The sequence below is a fragment of the Chanodichthys erythropterus genome, chromosome 11, assembly GCF_024489055.1.
Source record: "Chanodichthys erythropterus isolate Z2021 chromosome 11, ASM2448905v1, whole genome shotgun sequence".
In the NCBI taxonomy this organism is placed as follows: domain Eukaryota; kingdom Metazoa; phylum Chordata; class Actinopteri; order Cypriniformes; family Xenocyprididae; genus Chanodichthys; species Chanodichthys erythropterus.
The window spans coordinates 36,768,069-36,791,850 of NC_090231.1; the positions used below are offsets into that span (position 1 = coordinate 36,768,069).

At 38.7% G+C, this 23,782-nt stretch overlaps 2 protein-coding genes across 7 annotated transcripts; one reads left to right on the forward strand and one right to left on the reverse strand.

The window, feature by feature from the left end:
- The first annotated feature begins 582 nt into the window (after positions 1-582).
- nucb2a (nucleobindin 2a) lies at positions 583-10,614 on the forward strand. The gene is made up of 13 exons (XM_067399640.1): positions 583-756; positions 1,229-1,369; positions 1,544-1,651; positions 1,733-1,865; positions 2,264-2,367; positions 4,345-4,530; positions 4,615-4,705; positions 4,801-4,859; positions 5,946-6,038; positions 6,147-6,236; positions 8,048-8,218; positions 8,316-8,376; positions 9,946-10,614. Exons 2-13 carry the CDS (start codon positions 1,229-1,231, stop codon positions 10,188-10,190), a joined length of 1,482 nt encoding a protein of 493 aa, XP_067255741.1. The 5' UTR covers positions 583-756; the 3' UTR covers positions 10,191-10,614.
- A 672-nt stretch (positions 10,615-11,286) lies between these two features.
- caprin1a (cell cycle associated protein 1a) lies at positions 11,287-23,417 on the reverse strand. 6 transcript variants are annotated; one of them, XM_067399639.1, is made up of 19 exons: positions 23,279-23,417; positions 22,489-22,620; positions 21,800-21,862; positions 21,615-21,701; positions 21,178-21,416; positions 21,022-21,104; positions 19,427-19,582; positions 19,289-19,338; positions 19,114-19,197; positions 18,830-19,009; positions 18,662-18,752; positions 15,810-15,862; positions 15,644-15,733; positions 15,433-15,513; positions 14,422-14,575; positions 14,062-14,265; positions 13,863-13,966; positions 13,697-13,759; positions 11,287-11,953 (listed from the first exon to the last, which is right to left on the reverse strand). In XM_067399639.1, the coding sequence occupies exons 2-19, from the start codon at positions 22,618-22,620 to the stop codon at positions 11,870-11,872; spliced, it is 1,998 nt and encodes a 665-aa protein (XP_067255740.1). In that variant the 5' UTR covers positions 23,279-23,417; the 3' UTR covers positions 11,287-11,869. The 6 variants fall into 6 exon arrangements, with proteins under 6 accessions (XP_067255740.1, XP_067255736.1, XP_067255739.1 ...); XM_067399635.1 differs by having other exon boundaries at positions 14,062-14,262; positions 15,433-15,561; XM_067399638.1 differs by having other exon boundaries at positions 11,288-11,953; positions 14,062-14,220; positions 15,433-15,561.
- Positions 23,418-23,782: the final 365 nt, after the last annotated feature.

Sequence of the window (23,782 nt, forward strand, 5' to 3'; positions counted from 1 at the left end):
TTCTTTGCGCTTCTGATTTGTCAGTGAAATTCGCCGTTTTTGGGTGTGTAAGATGTGAAGGAGTCTATGGTCCATTTAGTATTTTCACCCCACAATGGCGGCCGCGCTACCGGAGCGCCACCTAGTGACTGTTACCCAAAAATAATCAAAGTGTCGCCTCTTGGGTTCTAAACACTTTGCTAGTTATGCTACATGTTGTCCTTATTCAGGTTTAAATTATTATCCATTATTATTATCTAAAGACATTAACACACGTTTACGGTGTTCTGTTACATTTTTCAGTGCTTCACACACGTTTGTGATGAATGTATAAGGATTTTTTATACATATTTTAAATGTTCTGAAACTGACGTGTGGCAAACAGTATAATTAAAAAATATAAGCTATAAATAACAAGTATAAGCATAGTAGGCCTACAAATGTTTTAATATAATAAAAGCTCATAAGATTTGAATGCGACTCAGTTGAGAATTCGCCTTTTTGAGCCGCCATGCGCCCCCTACAGGAAGTCTGTATTTGTGTCATAAGACACGATATCACTAAAACCCCAAAGTGTAATTCAATCACTGCGCTTGATCTACGTGGACGAGCTCTCTGTCTCCTCCTGCTGCTGTACTCGGTTAGCTCGCTAAGTTAGCTGTTCTGAATCCGCCTCTGTAAGTCATCAGTCCAAGATAGCGGACAGTCAGGAAGCCAGCGGTAATGAAAGGAAGCAGAAAGCAGCCGAGATAGCTCGATAGAAACCGATCTGACACCGTAAGTGCCATTATTTAAGTCTGAATCGCTCCGGGTACCTTAACCCAAATACAGCATCAACAATTCAACTTTTCACTTATAAAATGGACAGCGAGTTTTGCTATAACGTCTGGCATAGACTTTACTGTCAATGGAAAGCTAATGAAATTAGCCTCTATGTGTGTCGAGATAAGCAACCGTTTCAAACCACATCTCTGTGTTGCTTTAATAGCTTGCCAGCAAAACGTATATTTGGAGTGTCACTTTAATATAGCTAACTGCCTGTTAATGTTTATCCTTAGTAACGGATTTATTGGAGAGCTGATCTGCCAATCAGTGGCTGTTACAACCCTAGTTTTTTTTTTTTTTTTTTTTTAATAAAAATTTCGATTCGAATATGTCATTTCCAAAAATGCTAACCGGGCTTTACAATCAATATCTAACGTTAGAGCTTTTATCCCTGTCTAATCCATATGTATGCTGATTTTTCCAGATGTCCTGTTTAAAGGGGCTCCTCACCAGCTGCCTTGTATTGGCGAGTGTGATGTCCTGGGCCAAGGCAGTGCCAATAAGTATAGATAAAACTAAGGTGAATGTCCCAGAAGAAACAGTCAAAGAGCCTCCCCAGAGTGTGGTAAGATATATTTGATCAGCCAATTACATAACAAGCTTTGGCAGCAAGTTATAAGTAGTCTCAGAGTGTCAGGTTGCAGAAATATGCATGGTTATTTTTGTGTCACAACCTTAAAAACACACTTCATGTACACACTTTTATGTATATGTATTCATATTTATAACATATTTGTAGGACACCGGACTACACTATGACCGCTATCTCAGGGAAGTTATCGATTTCCTTGAAAAAGATCAACATTTTAGAGAAAAGCTCCACAACACAGACATGGAAGATATAAAGGTAAGAAACAGCGTGGCTTTATTTGTGTTGTACAATACAAAGGTCACACAGAGCTAATCTGTTCATTCCTGCTGATTTCAGCAAGGGAAGTTGGCTAAAGAGCTTGACTTTGTCAGCCACCATGTGAGAACCAAGCTGGATGAACTCAAAAGGCAAGAGGTCAGCCGCCTGAGAACCCTGATCAAAGCCAAGCAGGACATTGAGGGAGGGAATGGTAAGAATGGCAGGAAAAATGATTATAGTTGAATAAATGCTTAATTGCATATTAAAGCTGGCATGAAATGGAAGTTGCAATCATCTTTTTCCCCTATTGTGACGTATGTCCGAGTAAAACGGCACGAAAAAAAATGTAAAGCAGGACTTGATCTCATGTGAGTGACAGGTTGTCCCGCCCTCATCATCATTAGAGAAGAGATGATGGTGTGTGTGTGTGTGCATGTGTGTGGTGCATGGATACAGCAATATTCCATAAAAAAATATGAATTGTCAGTTTTGATTTCATGGTGATTTTAATGAATGAACAGACCATGAACACAAAATAATTTTTTTTTTTAGAGCTTTTAAGCAAATGTGTCTTGATTTCTGAACACTGTTCTCTCTCATGTTTATCAGATATTGCAGTAGATCACCAGGCGTTACTCAAGCAGTTTGAATATCTGAACCACATGAACCCGCACACATTTGAGGTTGAGGATCTGGACAGACTCATCAAATCGGTATGTCATTACTTACAGTTACCCAGCTTTCATAATCATACTTCATTTGATTCTGCCACTTTGAATGCTCATATGCTCCTTTCTTTTGATGCTTATAATCCTTTTTAGGTCAATAATATATTTTGCATTCAAAATACAACTCAAAATTGAAGCAAAAAGGACAAATAATACAAGGTTTCCACTCATTTTCATGACTTTGCAGTCATTTGTGATACAAGATAAAGATTTGGTCCCACTTTATATTAGGTGTCCTTTATTAATATATACATTTAGTTAGGGATGTCCAGATCCGATCATGTGATCGGAAATCGGGCCCGATCACGTGGTTTCAGACTCGATCGGAATCGGACGTTACCTCCCGATCAGGACTCGGATATATGTATTAGGGGTGCAACGGTTCTCGGTAAAAAATCGAACCGTACCGTATGGTTTGTTTAAAATAGCAACGTGGAAAACAGACAGACAGAGTTCAAATGATGTATGTTTCAGTCGATGGATGCACAAAACGTTACAACAACGATAATCAAAAAGCGTGGACAAAACAGTCACTCTTTGTAAACTGTTGACTGCGAGTGCCTTCTGCTCTCATGTCCAGTCATTTACGCCGTCATCACCCGGGTGTTGATACAGGTGAGACCTGAACAGCACACGTTGCTATCTGTATTTAAACTAACTCATTTAAGCCTTGCTGATTTAAACCTTCAAGAACAAGACGCGAAAGTGAACTCGCACGCGCTGTGAGAAGATTTGTGTGCGCTCATCCGAAGCGCGCACACGCTTATTCCAGTCAGCGCGCAAATACTGAGTTATCGTTCAGGTCTTGCGCTTCGGCGGCCACATTCATACAAACATTATTTAAAAATGCCCATCCTAGCTAATATCCTAGCAAACATAGTCGGTTATGTCTTAAGTGAACGTATATTAGTCGAGAAAGCGCATGTGGAACAGTAAAGGTATGTACTGGATTGTGCATGTCTTAAAGGGAGAAAAACTATTCTTGCTGCCTGTTTTTAATGTTAAATAAAACGACAAATAACAAAGAAATCACTTACTGCTCTTGACTGAATAGTTTTTGTAACTTCAATAATGATTAATCTTTATTTTTTTATACAGTAAAGATAATATGAAGTGATATTTTATATTTGATTACTTTATCCATTTTCTGTACGTGAAAACGACTGTTAGATACCTGAAAAACCTGAAAAGCACTGTTCCTGGATCTGTTTTTTCGCTCTTCTTTATTCTTTTTCATGTATTATAGAAGTATCGGATCGGGACTCTGTATCGGTAAATACTCAAAATCAAATGACTCGGACTCGGACTCGAGGGCAAAAAAACGTGATCGGGACATCCCTACATTTAGTTAAAATATATAACATTTAAACCAATCATTTGATACAATGCACTTATTATGTAATTACATTGCACTTATGTTTAAAAATACCTGCATATGATTACATGTATTTTATTTATGTAATTACATCTATAATTACATTTACTCTTCTCTTACCCCTTAACCCAACCATACCACCAAACCTGTCCCTAACCACACCCCTGACCCACCTCAATAGCAGCAAAAGTGTTTTACAATACAACATGATCACAATAAGTACATTGTACTTATTTTTTGATGAAGGTACACAGTAAAGCCACCTAATATAAAGATTTTTATAAATCATTTCATAGAGACACAAAGAACAATTTCTATTCTGGAGCTAAAAATAAATAGAAAAATATATAGTCACTAAAGAAACTTCAGTGACTTTCCAGGCCTTAATATTTTCTTAATATTTTTATGATTGTGGGAAATGACCTTAAAAAGTAATAATGTTTTAAATCCAAGGTCAGCATGCAGTTCCGTTCTCATTTGATCACTGAGCAACAGCAATAAAAAACCTTTTATATTTATACAATAACTGAAGACCAGAACACACCAAGCAATTATCTTTCAGTCACATTTATGATCTTGCAATATAGGCTACAAAAGATCTGGAGAACTACGACAAGGAGCGGCATGAAGAATTTAAAAGGTACGAGATGATGAAAGAGCATGAGAGACGAGAACACCTGAAGACACTTGATGAGGAAGACAGGAAGAAAGAGGAGGAGCACTATGAGGAGATGAAGAAGAAACATGCTGATCACCCCAAAGTCAACCACCCTGTAAGTCTGCAGGCATGAACTTAACTTGATGTTTGTGATTTTTTTGAGGATATACTCATGTTTCTCGAATCTTTTGGTCCATAGGGTAGCAAGGATCAGCTAAAAGAAGTGTGGGAGGAGGCTGATGGCCTTGACCCTGAAGATTTTGACCCAAAAACATTCTTTAATCTACATGGTAAAATATTCTTGATAGCTCAGCCAAGTCCTGGAAATGAAAATACTGAAATGACATACTTAATACTATTACATTTTGCCAATCTTGTATTGCAGACACAAACGGAGATGGCTTCTTTGATGAACAAGAGCTGGAAGCCCTATTCACGAAAGAGGTACACAATTGCATTCGTTACTACAGATATAATATATACACTCACCAGCCAGATAGATTATAGACCTAGATAGACCTTGCTAGTGCCCTCAGAACTGCCTTAATTCTTCGTGGCATAGATTCAAGAAGGTGCTCGAAAAATTTCTCAGAGATTTTGGTCCATATTGGCATGATAACATCATGCAGATTTGTCAGCTGCACATCCATGATGTGAAACTTCCGTTCCACCACATCCAAAATGTGCTCCATTGGATTGAGATCAGGTGACTGTGGAGGCAATTTGAGTGTAATGAACTCATTGTAATGTTCAAGAAACCAGTTTTAGATGATTTGAGCTTTGTGACATGCCGCATTATCCTGCTGGAAGTAGCCATCAGAAGATGTGTACACGTCGGTCTTAAAGGGATGGACATGATCAGCAGAATGTGGCATTTAAACATTGCTTAATTGGTACTAAGGGGCCCAAAGCGTGCCAAGAAAACATCCCCCGCACCATTACACCATCACCACCAACCTGAACCGTTGATGCAAGGCAGGACGGATCCAGGCTTTCATGGTGTTTATGCCAAATTCTAACCCTACCATCTGAATGTCGCAGCAGAAATTGAGACTCATCGGACCAGTTAATGTTTTTCCAATCTTCTATTGTCCAATTTTGGTGAGCCTGTGCGAATTGTAGACTGTTCTTAGCTGACAGGAGTGGCACCCAGTGAGGTCTTCTGCTGCTGTAGCCGATTTGCGTCAAGGTTTGATGTGTTGTGTGTTCAGAGATGCTCTTCTGAATACCTTGGTTGGTTGTAACGAGTAGATATTTGAGTTACTGTTGCCTTACTGTCAGCTCAAACCATTCTGCTCTGACCTCTAGTATCAACAAGGCATTTTTGCCCACAGAACCGCCACTCACTAGAGATTTTCTCTTTTTCAGACCATTCTCTGTAAACCTTAGAGATGTTTGTATGTGAAAATCCCAGTAGATCAGCAGTTTTTGAAGTACTCAGACCAGCCTGTCTGGCACCAAACAACCACAACAATATTGTAGTTCTAACATGCTCTGCTATTATATAGTTGCAATTATTTTTTTTTTCAGCTGGAGAAGATCTATGATCCAACTAATGAAGAAGACGACATGGTTGAAATGGAGGAGGAGAGGCTGCGAATGAGAGAACACGTTATGAACGAGGTTAAATGATGATTATAAATAATGGACCAATTCTCTTTGCATGACCTGGCAACTTCAGGAAAATTGACAATTTTTTCATTTTAATCTGTAATCCTCTGGCCTTTACAGGTTGATACCAATAAAGACAGACTGGTGTCCTTAGATGAGTTCCTGGTTGCCACAAAGAAAAAAGAGTTTCTTGAACCAGACAGCTGGGAAGTGAGTATGGTGACACACTATAGATACATAATTAGACCATTGATCAATATCCTCTAATTCATGCATTCAGTAAACAGTCTTTCATGTAGGATGATTGTGTTAAGTTTGTCATCGTATCAAAGTACAGTCCTGGTCAGAATTATTGGCACCCTTAGTAAATATGAACAAAGAAGCCTGTGAAAATAAATCTGCATTGTTAATCCTCAAACATTTCACAAAAATCTAACCTTTAGTGGAAACAATTGAAAATGGGGAGGAAATCTCATTATGAAATAAATTATTTTCTCTAATACACATTAGCCACAATTAATAGCACCCTTTTATTCTGTACTTTTTGCCAAGATAACTGCTTAGAGTTTTCTCTATAATTCCTGATGAGTTTGAAGAACACTTGACAAGAGATTAGAGACAATTCCTCCATACAGAACATCTCCATATCAAATTCCTATGTCTATGTTTGTGCACTCCACTCATTTTCTCGAGGGTTCAGATCAGGGGACTGGGATACTCGTGGCAGAAGCATCATTCATGTGCTCAGTGACACATTTTTGTGTTGGTTTTTTGTTTGGGATCATTGTCCTGATGGAAGATCTAACCACGACCCATTATAAGATTTCTAGTAGAAGCTGTCAAGTTGAGTTTTTTTGTGTTGGTATTTGATAGAATCCATGATACCATGTATCTGAACAAGATGTCCAGGACCTCCAGCAGGAAAATAGGCCCACAATTTCAATGATTCACTAGTATATTTAACCGTAGGCATTGGGTACTTTTTAATCGCTGTTTGCACCAAACCCATCTTGTGGATTTGCTGCCAAAAATCCAGTCCTGTTTAAAGTTCCATTCGTGTCTGACAACTGAATGTGCTGGAGTTTGTTTTTGGATGAGATCAAAGGATTTTTCTTGAAAACCTCCCAAACAACTTGTGGTGATGTAGGTGCTGTTTAATTTTTTTGAGGCTTTCTGTCCCCAAGCAATTCTCCAGCTGTGATCTTTGGTGAGTATTTGGCCAATGAAACTGTCCTCCTCATTTCCTGTTGATTGGAACTTCTTAAATATTGTCCTGATGTTGGAAATGGGAATGTTCAATGCTTTAGCTATTTTCTTACAGCCACTTTCTGTTTTGTGAAGCACAACAATCTTTGGCTGCACAACTGTATTCTCTGGTTTTGCTCATTGTGATGGATGATTAAGGGAATTTGGCCTCCTTGTTTCACAGGAGTATAAATATGAGAAAATTTCATGTTCCTAGTCACCCGGGTGTGCCACAAATTGTAAATATGAAGGGGAGACTTGAGATTAGGGCTGCACGATTAATCGCATGCTATTCTCACGCGCATTTCGTCATTAAAGCCGGTTCCCTGATTACCGCTAAATCGCCATCACCTGCTTTCAAATGAAGCGGCATTTAATAGACAGAGCCGTAGTTCACAGACAAGCCACGCAATATCGCGTTCATATCGCAGGCGATTCATCTGCGATATGAACGCGATATTGCGTGGCTTTTCAGTGATCTACGGCTCTGTCTATTAAATGCCGCTTCATTTGAAAGCAGGTGATGGCGATTTAGCGGTAATCAGGGAACCGGCTTTACTGACGAAATGCGCGTGAGAATAGCATGCGATTAATCGTGCAGCCCTACTTGAGATATTTTACTCTATATTTTACTTATAATAATTTCGAAGGGTACCAATAATTGTGGCCAATGTGTATTAGAGAAAAACATTTATTTATTTCATAATGTGTCACAATGGCATGTAACCTTCATGTTTTCCAAGTAATCATTTCCTTGGGTCATCGAATGACCTCAGACTCTAGAACAGAACCAGGCATATACTGAAGAAGAAATGAGAGAGTTCGAAGAGCATTTGGTCAGGCAGGAGGAAGACTTAAACCAGAAAGCAGCTGACCTTCAGAAGCAGAGGGAGGATCTAGAGCGACAGCAGGAACAGCTCAATGCTCAGAAAATAGAACTGCAGCAGGTAACTGAACTGTTTTGTCTTGTACCTGCTCATTGAATAAAAAACAAGTCATTATAACAAGTGAATGAAAACCTATTCTTTGCATCTGTCTGATCAGGCTGTGGAGCATATGGAACGGTTGAAAACACAGAAGGTACCGTCTCAACCTGAGATGCATTGTAAGTAATACATTCATTTGTAAATTACATATATAACCAGATACATTTAAAGGTGCCCTAGATTGTTTTTTTACAAAATGTAATATAAGTCCTAGGTGTCCCCTGAATGTGTCTGTGAAGTTTCAGCTCAAAATACCCCATAGATGTTTTTTAATTCATTTATTTAACTGCCTATTTTGGGGCATCATTAACTATGCACTGATTTTTTCAGCATGGCCCCTTTAAGAGATGCGCTTCCTCTGCCACACGAGCTCTCGACTATATATACATCGCATAAACAAAGTTCACACAGCTAATATAACCCTCTAATGGATCTTTACAAGATGTTCGTTATGCATGCTGCATGCATGCTTCAAATTATGTGAGTAAAGTATTTATTTAGATGGTTACGTTTGATTGTGTTAGTTTGAGGTTATGCTCTGTGGCTAACGGGCTAAAGCTAACATTACACACTGTTGGAGAGATTTATAAAGAATGAAGTTGTGTTTATGAATTAGATACAGACTGCATGTGTTTAAAAATGAAAATAGCAACGACTCTCGTCTCCGTGAATACAGTAAGAAACGATGGTAACTTTAACCACATTTAACAGTACATTAACAACATGCTAATGAAACATTTAGAAAGACAATTTACAAATATCACTAAAATATCATGATATCATGGATCATGTCAGTTATTATTGCTCCATCTGCCATTTTTCGCTGTTGTTCTTGCTTGCTTACCTTGTCTGTGCACAGATCCAGCCGTTAATACTGCCTTTCCTTGTCTAATGCGTCGAATGGGCTGGCATTATGCATATATTGGGGTCATACATATTAATGATCCCGACTGTTACGTAACAGTCGGTGTTATGTTGAGATCCGAGTGTTTTCCGGAAGTCTTTTAAACAAATGAGATTTACATAAGGAGGAGAAAAAAAAATGGGGTTTGAAACTCAATGTATGTCTTTTCCATGTACTGAACTCTTGTTATTCAACTATGCCGAGGAAAATTCAAATTCTGATTCTAGGGCATCTTTAAAGGTTACACTGGGTAACTATTGTTACATTAGGTCCTGAATGTGACAGTATCACCTGACATGTTTTTCTAGTTTTACATTATTCTGGAGAAGGTTAAAGAAACATTATAGGGGTAATTCAATGCATTGGGTCAACAGGGTTTTCAATTTCATGATAACATAAAGCACAAAAAAATAAATTGCCACACCATCATTCCCAAATACACTTGAATTGCCTTATTTAATGCCTCACACTAGCACTTTTGGTACACACCCGGGCTCATTTGATGTCAGAGTTCGGTTCGTTTGGATGATGTGAACACTGTTATCCGCAAACCGTACCCAAGTCTGCTTAAAAAAGGTCTGGGGTACAGTTCATGTGAACCCCAGTATGGTTAACTGCTGATATGAATGTTGACGACTCATGATTCGATAAAACAATTCTTATTTAAAAAGCAACATTCTTGGCAAATATACTTAATTTTAAATATTTTAAATTCAAATGCAACATTATTTTAAAAGTAACATTCTTGGCAATGATACAACACTTTCTAAATCTCTCATAACAGTGGAGGGAAATGCTGTTCCTGAGTCACTAGGACATGACCAACCTCCTGTGCTCCCTGAGCACCAGCCTCTGTCCCCAGGACACCAAGATATCGCTCCAGAACAACAACAACAACATGATGTACCCCAGAATCAACAGGATCTAGGACAGGAACACCAAAATATAGCCCAAGAAAACCAGCCACCAGGACACAACAGCCCACCCCAAGATTCTCAAAAGGTGCCCCTCGAACACAACGTGCCATAGGACCGTCATATGGTTTTGTGGAGAAACCGACCTAGCACCAGGCTCACAGAGACTTCAACAAACAGTACCTCTTGTCCAGTACTAGTCAATGATTACCTGCGTTCATGTGTGGTACGGTTTTAATTAGAGGGAAGTGGCTGGTTTCGTAAGCATAATACATTTAATGCAGACTTTGCTGTTTGGTATAAGTGTGTTTGATTTCTTTTTGTTATTAAATCTTTTTCATTCGTTGTGGATATTTTATTTTCCAACACAGTGGATTGGATGTCTGTGTATACGCCTTTGTTTTGCACATTTATTTTTCTGGAATTTGAATGACCATGAAGAGCTACTTAAAACCTAGTTGTGTGGTATCAGAGTATTGTTGAATTGTACTGGAAGTTTTTAATTGATTAAGGCTACTCTGAATTTTAACTGATGCTTACAGTGGGAACTGTGAGAGTTAAGTCAGACATCAATAAAAATCCATTTGGAAAAAAATTGTTTTTTTTTAATGAACAACAAAGAAATGTAGTTCATGTAAGGGAATAGTGCAGGTTCAGAACAAATTAAGCTTAAATCAAAAGCAAAAAACTAAGGTTACAGTGAGGCACTTTTAATGGTAGCAAATGGGGATGATTTAAAAGCTGATTTAAAAACGTGAAGCTATTATTGTTATAAATGTGCTTGCATCAATGCTTCTGTTAAATCTTGCATATTATTTGGACTGAAAATGTTTATTTTTTTACTTTTTTTGGGGGGGGCATTGTGTTGTAAAATTGGATATAACTTTACAAAGAGAAGGGTTAGCAAGCACATCTTCTGTCAATACTATTGAAATTATTTTTGGTGCCAATTACTATTTTTTATTTTTATGCCAATCAACATGATGCCACAAATTTGTATTGAACCCAGAACTATGAAGCGAGTTTTAGGTATTACAGACACCACAAGTTTCCGGTTGGCCTGTACTTAACCTGTCAAAAACATTTGTGAATCATTATATCAAGCAAGCACTAATAACATTGCTGAGTTTAAGATATTAAATGCACACGTGTATTATGGCTTCAAAGATTGTTTCTGCTCTTACGTCACACCGAATGCATGCGTAATAACTTTTAAAGTGGCTTGTCCTTCAAAAATCATTTATTTGTTAGCATTAAGTCTAATCAACAGTAACAGGAAGAAATACAATGAAGCAGTCATTCAGCCACATACAGTACAATGCATTTCCTGTAAACATTTGGCTGAGCCAAAAAAAGAGAAAATAACATGATACATTACAGTACGTACAAGTAAATTCTTCACATTCACTTAACAGTTCGTTTGGCCAAAAACTAAGTGCCTTTGGTATACGGTGTTCTTCACATTCAAAATCTAGTGGCTGTTCCCAGCTACCAAGTCATTATTCCACCAAGATTAATTAAAATCCAGACACCCATAATCAAAGGCACGTGTTCTGTCTCAAATGTGTAAAGGCTGTGCAATAGCATATGATTGAGAGAAAGCTTTGAGAGCTCTGCGCAATTACAATTCTGGGAGTGCTATAGTCTCATTGATACTGTATTTTCCCAAAACCATTGGTTGTGTCCTTACTTGCTAAGATGCAGTCATCTAACTACATGGTCTGGAGTGGCACGGCTCGAGTTTGAGAGTCCAAATGGGTGGAGGAGAAAAGGGTGGAACAGGGCTGATAATGGCTAAAGGACTGGGTTTAGCTGGTCTGTTGGGCAGCCATGGGACCCATTCCTCTGCTGGGCCGATATGATCCCCCACGTCCTGAAACCCAAATACATCAGAAAATCAATGCAGAGTTAAATGGTCTAGTCGCATTCAAAGACTTCAGTGCCAATTACAATGAGCACTTTCCGTGCTTTTAAGATGGTATATGCTCATTATATACATTTATACTACAAGTCTTAAAAATACAAACAAGTGTACAAATCATCCAAACAGCTCCAGAAATCATTATAGCCTTTAAATACTCTCACATGACAAGTCTGACTGTAGTACAACAGTCTTGCTGTTCTTGACTTGGGGAAAAAAATGAAATGACATTATAAAGATAAAAGGCTCTGCAAATTTAATAAACTTAAACCATCTTAAGTAGCAGTTAGAGAAATGTCAGAAGCAGCATATTTATGCTCAGCAAGATTCTCTGAAATAGTTGCATGACATTGAGTTTTCAGTTTATTTCTTTGTAAAAAAAACCTCCTAAAATTATGTAGTCCACCAAATTGCTGCTAATGTTCAGGTCACGCAAGACCATTTAAAAGGTAAATTTCACTAAATAAACATTTTGCATCATTTACTCACCCTTATGCTATTCCAAACCCTTATCTTTTCTTGCTTTGACGGGGTATATGCCAAAAATAAAAGGGTATAACGCCAGATGTTCTTTCTGCTCTTTTCCATACAATGAAAGTGAATTGTGATCAGTGACAGTCAGGATCCCAAGTATTTTTTTTTGTCATGGTCACCATTCACTTTCATTGTATAGAAAACAGCAGTCAATATTGCGCTAAACATGTTCATGTTCCAAGGAATAAAGAAATTCATACAGGTTTGGCATGACGAACTTGTGTGAACAATTTTATTATTTTTTTATTTTTTAACTTGAAGCAGGAGAAGCAGCGCATCAGCTATAGATTGATTTGGAGCAATGCCATATATCACTTCACCAATTAGAGGCAACTGAGAGCCATTTTGTTAGATCAATGCTTAAAACAAACTCTTAATCTTGTTGAAAAGCAGGATATAATAAATGACGCAAGAGGCAGGAAAGCAAACAGCAGAGTTGCAGAAAACGGACCGCTAAGCGGACCAATCACCTGCCTTCCCTTAGAAGACTAAAGGAAACAAAGTCAACCTCCAACACTTTAGCAGACAAAGGGTCACAGGACAGGTGAGAGGATTTCTCAGCATGGAGAGCAAAAAGAAAGCAGCGGCAGACAAGCAGGTAATGCAACACATCTTTATTGAAACATTCTCTCAAGGAGTGACATGAGCATACAAAGGGCAGGACAGCAAAAAAAAAAAAAAAAAAAAAAAAATTCTTCAAATGAAATGGGGTGAAAAAAAACAAACAAACAAAAAAAACAATGCCTTCAGTACCCGAAACACAGGCAAGAACCAAGTGTGGGAAAGGGAACAGGCCAACAAAATATCAAAACACTCCTATAGATTGGACCGACAGTGGCAGTTAACTTTTTGCATTTTATTTTATAAAAAAAATAAATTAATGAAAATCTTTCAAGTTTACAGGAATATCTATGTTTTAAACACAACCTGGCTGAAAAATCACAACACTGACAGTTTCAGCTCTCCACTGTGTCTCTGTAAAACACATTAGTTTATTAAAACTATCAAAGCGGGCTTACTTGAATCAATAAGCCAAAAAAAAACAAAACCACTGATAGGAGTAAAAATATGGGCTGAGGGAAAACATTCTCAATAACTGAATGTTCAAAGTGGCCAAAAAGAAACAAGTCTTCCCAAAGATTTTAGGATCGCATCGCTTGAGCATTACCTCGAGAGCAACCTCGAGGTCCCTGGGTAGCTCCTCGCTTGAAGCTTTGTTGATATCCATCCTGCAAAGAAACCACATGGAATTTCAAAACAATCAATTACATCTATATATAGGACTTCTCAAATCTCCACAAAGCTACACGGTTTTCTTTTTCTTGAAGTTACCCGTTGGTAGGTGTTGGAGTAATCTCGCGGAGTGCTGAACTGAGTTTGCCCATATCCGGTGTTAGGAGTATTGGGGAATGGAGCGCGATACCCATCGTATCCAGCTAAATATATAAATATAAAAAATAGGTTTGACTTGATTTCATACTGGAGTTTAAACTAGAATGTCTTGGCACAGATTAAAGCAGTCATGCCTCACCTCTAAATCCATTTGATGGTCCACGGTAGCCATTCAAAGCCCCTCTAGGATTTCTGGGTCCAGCTCGTGGCATTGCTCTGTTGCTGTAAAAGGACTGACCTGGCCGCCCAAACCCTGTGCCCTGCCCCGAGGGCTGCTGAGGTGCAGACTGGTGTCCCCCTGCAGATGGAATACCTTGGTCTTGAGAATGGAAAGGGCCAACTACTAATAAGAAACAATTATTACAGATTATATAAGATAAGAAATTGTAAGTTATTTTTATATCTGTACACATTACATTACACAAAAAACAATTCCTTATATAGTAGCTTACACTACTAAAATTGTAAAATGGCACAACTTTAACGGCAAATCTCATACCCGACTGCAGGGCTTCTTGAGGCATTTCCTGCTGCTCGGCTGGAAGGTTGGCCTGTGTACTGTAGCCTTGACCGTAACTGCTCTGATATTGGCTAGAAATCTTCTGAGAGTCCATCTCACTGGTTGGAGGAACTGGAGCATTCATATTGAACACCTAATGGAAGAGAGGACATGTAAGCATATCCAATACTATATATTTATTCAGATGTTTTAATCCATGTTACCCTATAAGGCAGTAGTGTTGTCAAAAGTACCATATTCGGTACTGAAATTTTAAAAATATGACGCTTTGAGCGGATTCGTAAACACCTCTTGACTGATTGGCAACACTATAAGGCAGTTTTCATGGCTTGGGTAGAGTAAAAAAAGTAACAAAAAAAGGTAAATAACTGATTAAACATTTAAAAGCAGATAAGGGATGAACAAACAGGATAAACCATTTATCTACACAAAAACAAAACCTATATAAAAATTTTAGGTGACAACATATTCATTTGAATAAAAATCATTGACCATTATAATCATGCAAGTATTGGCTCATCCACAAATGTTGGACAACAGGCTTGAACATGAACTCAAATGCTTAAGTTCATAGAAACTTATCTTTTTAAACAAAAGCCTGTCAGGGGCCATTCACACAGAATGCGTTATTCCATTTAAAAATACAAGATGCACGGCAAAAAAAGTCTAAAATATATATATATATATATATATTTTTATATATATATATATATATATATATATATATATATATATATATATATATATATATATATATATATATATATATATATTATAGTTGAACATTTAACGTGAGATGCGAGATGTGATCACAATGGTCAAGCATATCTGTATAGCACTTGTTTACATAGAAAAACAATGGAAAAGCAGTGCAATGTGATGCAAAAATGTGTTCTGTGTGAACGGCTCCTTCCGCAGCATGACAAACAGAACATAAGCAGAATGGAGAGACAAACTCTGAGGGGGTGGGGTAGACAGGTTGAGGCCTACCGCTTGCATGGACTGGAATGGAGCTGCATTAACGTTGATGCCGCTGTGAAGTGGTTTGGAGACAGGTTGAAACACCTGGGGCTGAGAGGAAGGGGTGGGGGACTGCTCAGACGACAGGGGCATGGAGACCTAGGGTGTATATCCTACATCACTCACATATCTAAGCCATAGTGTACACGGCATCTGTGAAGACTGTGGTGTACGACGTTACCTGCAGGGGGTCAATGGAGTCTGTCTGCGGTCGAGGCTCAGAGTTATGAGGGGGCTGATAGAGAGGCGGCGTGGAAGAGACCATCGGGACCTGAAATCAAAACGGAAAAGGTTTCAGGAACGCCTGAAAATGGGTTTAAAAACGTGTTTTTGGTAATTGAACTCACTTGCGCGTGTTCAGGCTGCACAGAGAGAGCATTGTGTTGGGGGAGTCTGGATTCTGTATGAGCAGAAAACATTGAAAGAGTAGCATTAGGATATAAGTGGCATGAAATAGTCATACATCTGCAGAAAAAATAAATAAATAAAAAATATTTCACCCAAAAATGAAACCCGTTATAGTTAGTTTTTTCTTTGTGCAAAGTTGTTAACTATTTAGGGCCGAGCACTGATGGTGTGAAGACCCTATTGTAATTGCTCTGTCAATTATTATTCTACTCTGAAATGAATGTCATTTTTGAGGACCTAAACATGCTTGAAGGCCTGGCAAAGTTTGATGTTTCGCCATGAAACAGGAAGTGGTTGTAACTACAATGTCGTATCTTCCCCAAACTTAACATGTTTTATTATAGTCCTGGCCTGAAGACATCTACATGGCAATATTCAGTTACAGTCACAGCACCACCTGTGGGCAACAGGAAATTACGTTTTACGCTGTGATTAACTCTTCCTAGACATTTAACCAGAACGACATCATATATGGTCAGTCAAAGTGCCACCTGTTGGCAGCAGGAAGTGTGGCACATTGAAATGACTTTGCCATAATTCTCCTTTATTTACTCGCTTACATGCATGTCACCCACTGTTCACGGTTTTCCTACGGACAGCAGGTGGTAGAAAGCCCGGGTGCGAGGGCCCTTTCATCGCTGCTTGCAGCTTTAATTAAGACTGTTTTTGGTAGGGGTGTAACAGTACGCCATATTCGTACTCAACGGTTCACGAGGCAAATTCCAAATGGAAGTGATTATCCCTATGCCCTATGCGAGCAGGGCACACGCATGTAGCCATTTGGAATGCACTTGGCAAAGGGAGCGGCGTAATTTCCTCATTCTCTTCAGCTGGGATGTTCCTGTGACAACGCAGCTCAGTGTCCGTCAGCAGATGTCACTGTTTTAATGTCATAATTCTTTTTTTCTTTTTAGACAAACTGTTGCAAATAAAAACATACATTTTATTATTTTAAAAAGTTTTTTAAAATATGCCATATACTGTATAAAAAAAGTAATATATATAAAACTTTTAAAAATATAAATTGTATATTGTTTATGCTGGCGCTGCATTGTCACAGGAACATCCCAGCTGAAGATAACGAAGAAATTACGCCGCTCCCTTTGCCAAGTTCATTCCAAACGGCTACATATGGCATGCGCATACCCTGCTCACATAGGGATGATCACTTTCATGTGGAACTTTCCCCCGTGAACTGTTCAGTACGAATACGCGTACTGTTACACCCCTAGTTTTTGGTAATTGAAAAAAGCTGAAATACTAAAACAATTTTAAGTACTAAAATTACTAAATATATAAAAAAAAAAAGCCTATAAAATTATTAAAACTTAAAACTGAATGTAAATAAATAAGTTATTTAACATTATATAATATTATAATTTATTGTTTAGTATTATAAACAATAAAAACAAATGCTATAATAGTAATTTAATACTATAATAACACTGGTGCAAGTTATCTTCTGACTTTGCCATAGCTCTCAAATCAAATATGATGCCAGACATTAGATATCAACATCATTTGGTCACAAAACACAAAAAACAATTAAAGCTGCAAGCAGCGATGAAAGGGCACTTGAACACCGGCTCACCGCCACCCACTGGCCTAAGGAAAAACCATGAACACACTTCCTGCTGCCAACAGGTGGCGCTTTGACTAACTGTATATTGCCATGTAGATGTCTCAGGCCAGGACTATCATCAAACATGTTAAAATTTACAACAACTTCCTGTTTCGTGGCATTAATCGCATACAGCAGCACTCAGCCAAGTGTTGCATGATTTAATGTGTTTCTAGTATGTTTGTCACTTCGTGGCATATTGAAATGTGTTTCTGGGAGTGAATTACAGTGTAAAGCATGCCATTTCCTGTTGCCAGCAGGTGGAGCTATGACTAACTGAATATTGGCATATAGATGTCTTTAGGCCAGGACTTTGGGGCAGATCGGACATTGTATGCCTGAGTTACGTTTCCTCTTTCAAGGCAACACATCAGACTTTGTCAGGCCGCCACGGACACGGCCTTCAATAAAAACTCTAGATCTTCGCAATTTAACATCACTAAGGTCTAAAGATTAGACTGACCAAATATGATGTGGTTCTGTTTAAGTCTCACTGTTAAATCACAGTGTAAAACATGTCATTTCCTGTTACCCACAGGTGGCGCTATAACTGTCACTGAATATTGCCATGTAGATGTCTTCAGGCCAGGACTCTAAAAAAAGACATGTGAAGTTAGGCCTGGGCGATACAGCAAAAAAAAAAAAAAATCATCACAATATAATGTTTCATATTGTCGGTATCAAAATATCTCACTTCCTGTTGGGTTTTCAAATTTTGCACCCAGAGGCTTTTTTTTGTAGGTATTGGACTATTACATCTGTCTACCGAATTTCATACCTGTATGTCAAACGTAGCACGAAGGGCGCTTAATTGAAATTTTGTAGGTGGCGCTATAGAGCCATTTTGCCATATCTAATTCTAAAACCCATATCAGATGTACATTTTCACCACTTTTGATGCGCGTGCAAAGTTTCATAAGTTTAAGCATGTTTAGGCCCTCAAAAAAGCGATTCATTTCGGAGAAGAATAATTGGCAGAGCAATTACAATAGGGTCCTCACACCATCAGTGCTAGGGCCTTAATGACATCAGATGATGTCAGTTAAGCCCAACCCAATCAAAAGTTGCCATATTTGATTTGAAATCTAGAGCAAAAATCCCTTCAATACGAGTTTAACGAGTTGAACAATTTGTAGAGCAACACTATTACTTTAAAGTTTGTGTACCAACCTGGTGGACAGACCACCTGAGCAGGTTTCATGGGCTGTGCCGACACAATTGCAGGATCTAAAGGCGGTCCCTCAAACTCCAGCATAGAGTCCTGTCCACATTACACATGCGTTAGAAAAGGCCACTGCTACACTTGAAGTGTGATGAATGAAACATTCTGCAGTTTACCTGCATGAAGTTGAAGGTACCCTGCATTTGAGCCATGAGATCTTGGACTGCTTGCTTTCGGACCACGGGATCTGTTGCAGGAGGAGGGAGGACGGTGTTCAGTGTGTGTGGTTCTGAGCTGACCAGAGCTGGGCTCAGGGCTGCAGGTGGCTGCTGTGGTTGCTGAAGGGCACTAACAGCCTGAAAAGCAATGATCACATGGTTTAAACAAGGAAACAAAGACCACTTGAACAAGAGTTGCTAATAATTCTGGTGCTTTCTTTGACAAATGAAGTGCATCGTACCGGAGAACTTGTGTTCCACTCTGCTCCTTGTTCTTTGTCACTGCTGCTGTAGGTAGTTTCTGGAACGAACTGTCTGTTTACAAACTATACAAGGAAAAAAAGAAGTGCGCAGCTTTAAGAATGCTATGACTGCAGTAGTGTAGTCCGAGAAATGTTTGGTAATATCAATTCGCACCTCTGTTGATTCAACCTCAATAGTTTCTGTGTATTCTTGAGCGGTTCCCTCTGTGAAAAGATAAGAGCGTCAACAAGAGCCGCCAGCTGTGCGAGGAAGCATTTCTTTGCTTTGAAATTTGATGGCTTCAGTTTTTACCTGGCTCAGCGGGGCGGTCCTCACTCTCTGATGACTCCGCGGCTGCTGCTGCTCCAGCCGCCGTCTCTTCTTCGCACACTCCATTGTGATGTGTTTGAGCACGATCGAAGTACCCACTTAGCAGCATCTTGTCCAAGGTTTCCTTAAGGGCTTTATCTGTTAAAGACACACATTCTCTAATAGTCTCTAAACATTTGGATGCAAAATGCATCTTTTTCAGCAAATACTGTTTCGGCAACACTATCAGCAAACAAATATAGCAATGTCTCATAAGCTGAGTTTGCAAAATCTGATACTATCGTGATTCCCACCCTCCATGTAGGAATATGCAGGCAGGCACTGTCGATCATTGAAACCTCCAGCAGAGAGGCTTTGTGCACACCACTGGCTGCATGCCCAGCTGCTGACGTGGGTCACAAGTCAGCACGAAGCACTGCTGACCCTCATGGGCCCGAGACAGAGCAAAGCTTTCAAAAGCAAGTGCCACCATTCACAGGGAGGCCAAGCGAGGGATGGCCCCATTGGTATTCAGACTCACTGGAGAGCAAATATTAGTGATTATACAGTTGACATGGCTCAAGACCATTTTAACGATAAACGAAATTTTGAAACACAAATATATAAGCAAAAATGACAACACTACCACAAGCAGTAAAAACAAAAATTACTCTTACGAATTGATTCTTTTTAAAACATTTACAAAATACCCTAAAACACACTCTATAGCTGTTATCATGAATAAAACACAGCTATTGACCAATCAGAATCAAGGACAGCCTGCTAGCATTGAAAGCATACAATTACACACCTCCTCCAAAACATGAACGTACACACAAACAGCTGCTCTCGGCAAAGCATACCAAGACACGGCGTTACAGTACCTCATGTTTCACAGCACATAACATTATAATAATAATGAACAAACAACTTAAGAGAGCTTGTACCTGACTGCTGCAGATTAATTTCGGTGATGATACTGTTGACATGGATACGCATAATTCTGAGTCTGACTAAAGAGCTCCGGTAGGAACTGTAAAAGGTGGCTGCTATTTGTTTGCGGTGCTCCATGACTAACATCTGTCTACATAAGCTCTACATAGCATGAAAGGCGCTGATGACGCATGATGTCTGCGCAAACAGGGTGAGCGAAGGTATGTAAAAACATATGTGACAGGCAGGTAGAACATCGTATTTTTTCATTCAGACCGAATATAATAATTAGATGAACATTTATGGCCTTCACCTTCCACAGACAATATACATTTATAAAAAAATACATTTAGATCGTTTAACAGTGATTGCTATCAGGATATGAGGAGACTTTCAACCAGTACAAGAAAATGTTTAATAAAATGTTTCCGTAGGAAATCACCTATTGCACCTTGAGTACATCTAGAATTACATATATAATATTTTTATCCCCCCTTATATAGGGTGTATCAATAAAAAAAACATTTGAGGTCCATTTATAAGGCTGAACTGACTGTAAAGGAAACTTTGTTTAGGTGACATTGAAACCACAATCACATATATCATTTTACCCACAACCCCCCACAATACTTCTATAGCAAACGCCGTCACAAAGAGTTACTTACATGTGGTTCCAGCCACAGCTTTATCCCTTCCTTCCAAAAGCTCCCACAAATGAACGGATGCTTCCTCAAACTGCTCAGCCAACCTGGAATCAAAAGTCATTTTGATAAAAATATCCCAACAAGCTGAATTTACTAACACGAACGAACTGTCCTCACCTTACGCTAGAGTCCCGCTCAGGCCCAATCAGCTTGTAGAACTCATCCAGGCCCCTGAGCTCTGACTCTGTGAGCAAGGGGGCATCCCCACTGGACTGAGTCAGGTCCTGCCTCACGCTCTCCTCCCCCAGCTGCTCCAGCAGGTACTGCACCTCCAGAACTGCCTTCAGTCTCTTGCGCTCTGCCTCCTCCCTCTTCAACTGCTCCCGTCGTGTCGCCTTTTTCACCGTTTTCTGGATCTGCAAAAGTTTTTTTTTTAATTAATTGGTCAAAACAAACTGAAAATCTACGCTGAGGGCAAGACAAGACTGATTATGTTGTTCCCTGCAGCAGAAATATTGCATTGCATCAACGGTTTTAGGCTAGATGGTGGGAGTGAGAGTGAATGTAGATGTTAAATTGAAACTGAGCCAAACTTCAATCAAAAACATACTTACCTCCACATTTAAAGCCAGGAAGTTTTTCTGCAACTCACGGGCAAAGTCCAAGTTGTGAGCCACCTCCGGAGCTTTAGATAAAGCCTCCTACAAATATAAAACAAAGCAGAATGTGCATTTAATACATAAAACAACAACTGATATATTTGAGCACAGAAAACCAGCACTGAATATAGGCCACATACCAGCTGATCACGGTTGAGGCATTCTCCTTTGTTCTTCCTTGTCTGGTAATCATCCAGCTTGCTCTTAACAGAGAGTTTGCTCATATTAAAAGTGAGAAGTGGAATGTACATATGCACTTGCAGATTAAAATGCAAATTCCATACAGACAGTCAGATATGAGTATCTTTTTTTTGCAAAGTTGCCATCATATTTTATACCACTGAGTTTTACACTATATTATTGGATGAGGTTCATAGTATCAACATCAGAAAAATGTAATAATGTAATAGAATTCAAGTAAAACAGGATATTCAATGAGGAGGAAAAAATAAATAGATAGAAAAGGGCTTGATTTTTTTTTTGGGCAAAATGATTTGATTATGGCCATTCCATATTACAAATTAAGCCAATGTTGGCAGCTGGAATAACCACATTGCATCCATTTTGGGGAGGCTTTTTGACAAATGCACATGAATGCTGAAGGTCTAGCATTAAAGGGTTAGTTCACCAAAAATAAAAATAAATATTTGCTGTTGTTGCCAAAAAAAGAATTGGATTTATGTTAACTGCATTAAGTATTATCAAAATTATTGAAGAAATAATAAAAGAAAACTTTTCTTTGGAATTACATGCACGATAAAACAACAAATCATTGTGTATTAAGTAAATAAATCTGGTCGAGCTTAATATCATCTTAAAATGAAGTTACCTTTTTCTTTTCCATGTTGCGAACCTTCTTGTCAATTACAACAAGAACTTGCTTGAGGGCGTCAGATGGTGCGGAGCCCAAATCCGGACTGGAGGAGTGAACAGCATTGTCGCCAGTGGTCACTGATGGCATCTGCAAAGATAAAGCCAATGATGATTTGTTGTCATTTTTCAGATGGCAAAAAATAAAAAAGCATATGCAAGAACAATCAATCATATTTCATCTATAGATATTAAATGATAGAATTACTCGGGTCAAAAAGAACAAGATATAGATTGAGCTTATTTAAAACTCAAAATCTAAGCCTGCATTTTTGGTCCAGAGAGCAAACAAAGGTGTATCCGCTATCCCAACTGAAGACACTGAAACCCCATTTGTCTGAGATGAATCCCCAATTTTTCCAATACGTCAATTCTTATATAAACAAACTGCCACTCATCCACAATGAAGCAGAACGATATATTTACAACGCTTATAGTATAATTCGCTTTTAAGTCTAGCAGACTCAAATCTTTCTTCTTGGCCGGATGGTCAGACTGTTGGCCAAAAGCACACCCCTTCAGCTCTAATAGCTACACGTATAACAATCAGAATAACTGAGCAATCAGTCATCGAATAACACATAGATGTAAACATATGTACACAAAAGTGCTGTTAGAGGATCCAACTTTAATCGTAAGCTATTAGATTCTCTGACTTAGCGGATTGTGAGCGTTAGCCGCTAGCTTGAGCTGGTCATTGCTTTCGTGGATGCAGAACGTTGACAATTCTCATAATCGTGGCGTCTTACCTTTACTTTCAACGTTTTGAAAGATATATGGGTATAATGCAGTTGGGTTTCAGTGTTTTAGATGTTATTTTCTTTAAGTATAACAGACGCTCCCCGGCAACTCCAGCAGCTCCGCGAGTTTCGTCTTAACAATGCAGAAGCGCTGAAGGACCCTTATAGGTGTCTGTGTCTGTGCCTGAGCTCGTATCTAAAAGAAGGTGTCATTCAGAAACAAACCCTGATTTATAAACAAGTTAACTCTTTTGTTAAAATATTTTATAGATATTGTGTCAGATATTTATCACCCCACTGCATACTGGGCCTGTCCCACTATATTGACGAACAGTTTTCTTGGTTTTGACCAATTAAATACTTCTACAAATGACTGGAACACTAAATAAATAAACAAAACGCTTCCAAACGTGTGAAAGAAAATATATTGACTTATTTTAAACATTTAAATCTATCTACCCAGGTGAAAAAAATACTATAGTAATTTATAGTAAATACTACGTTATAGTGTTT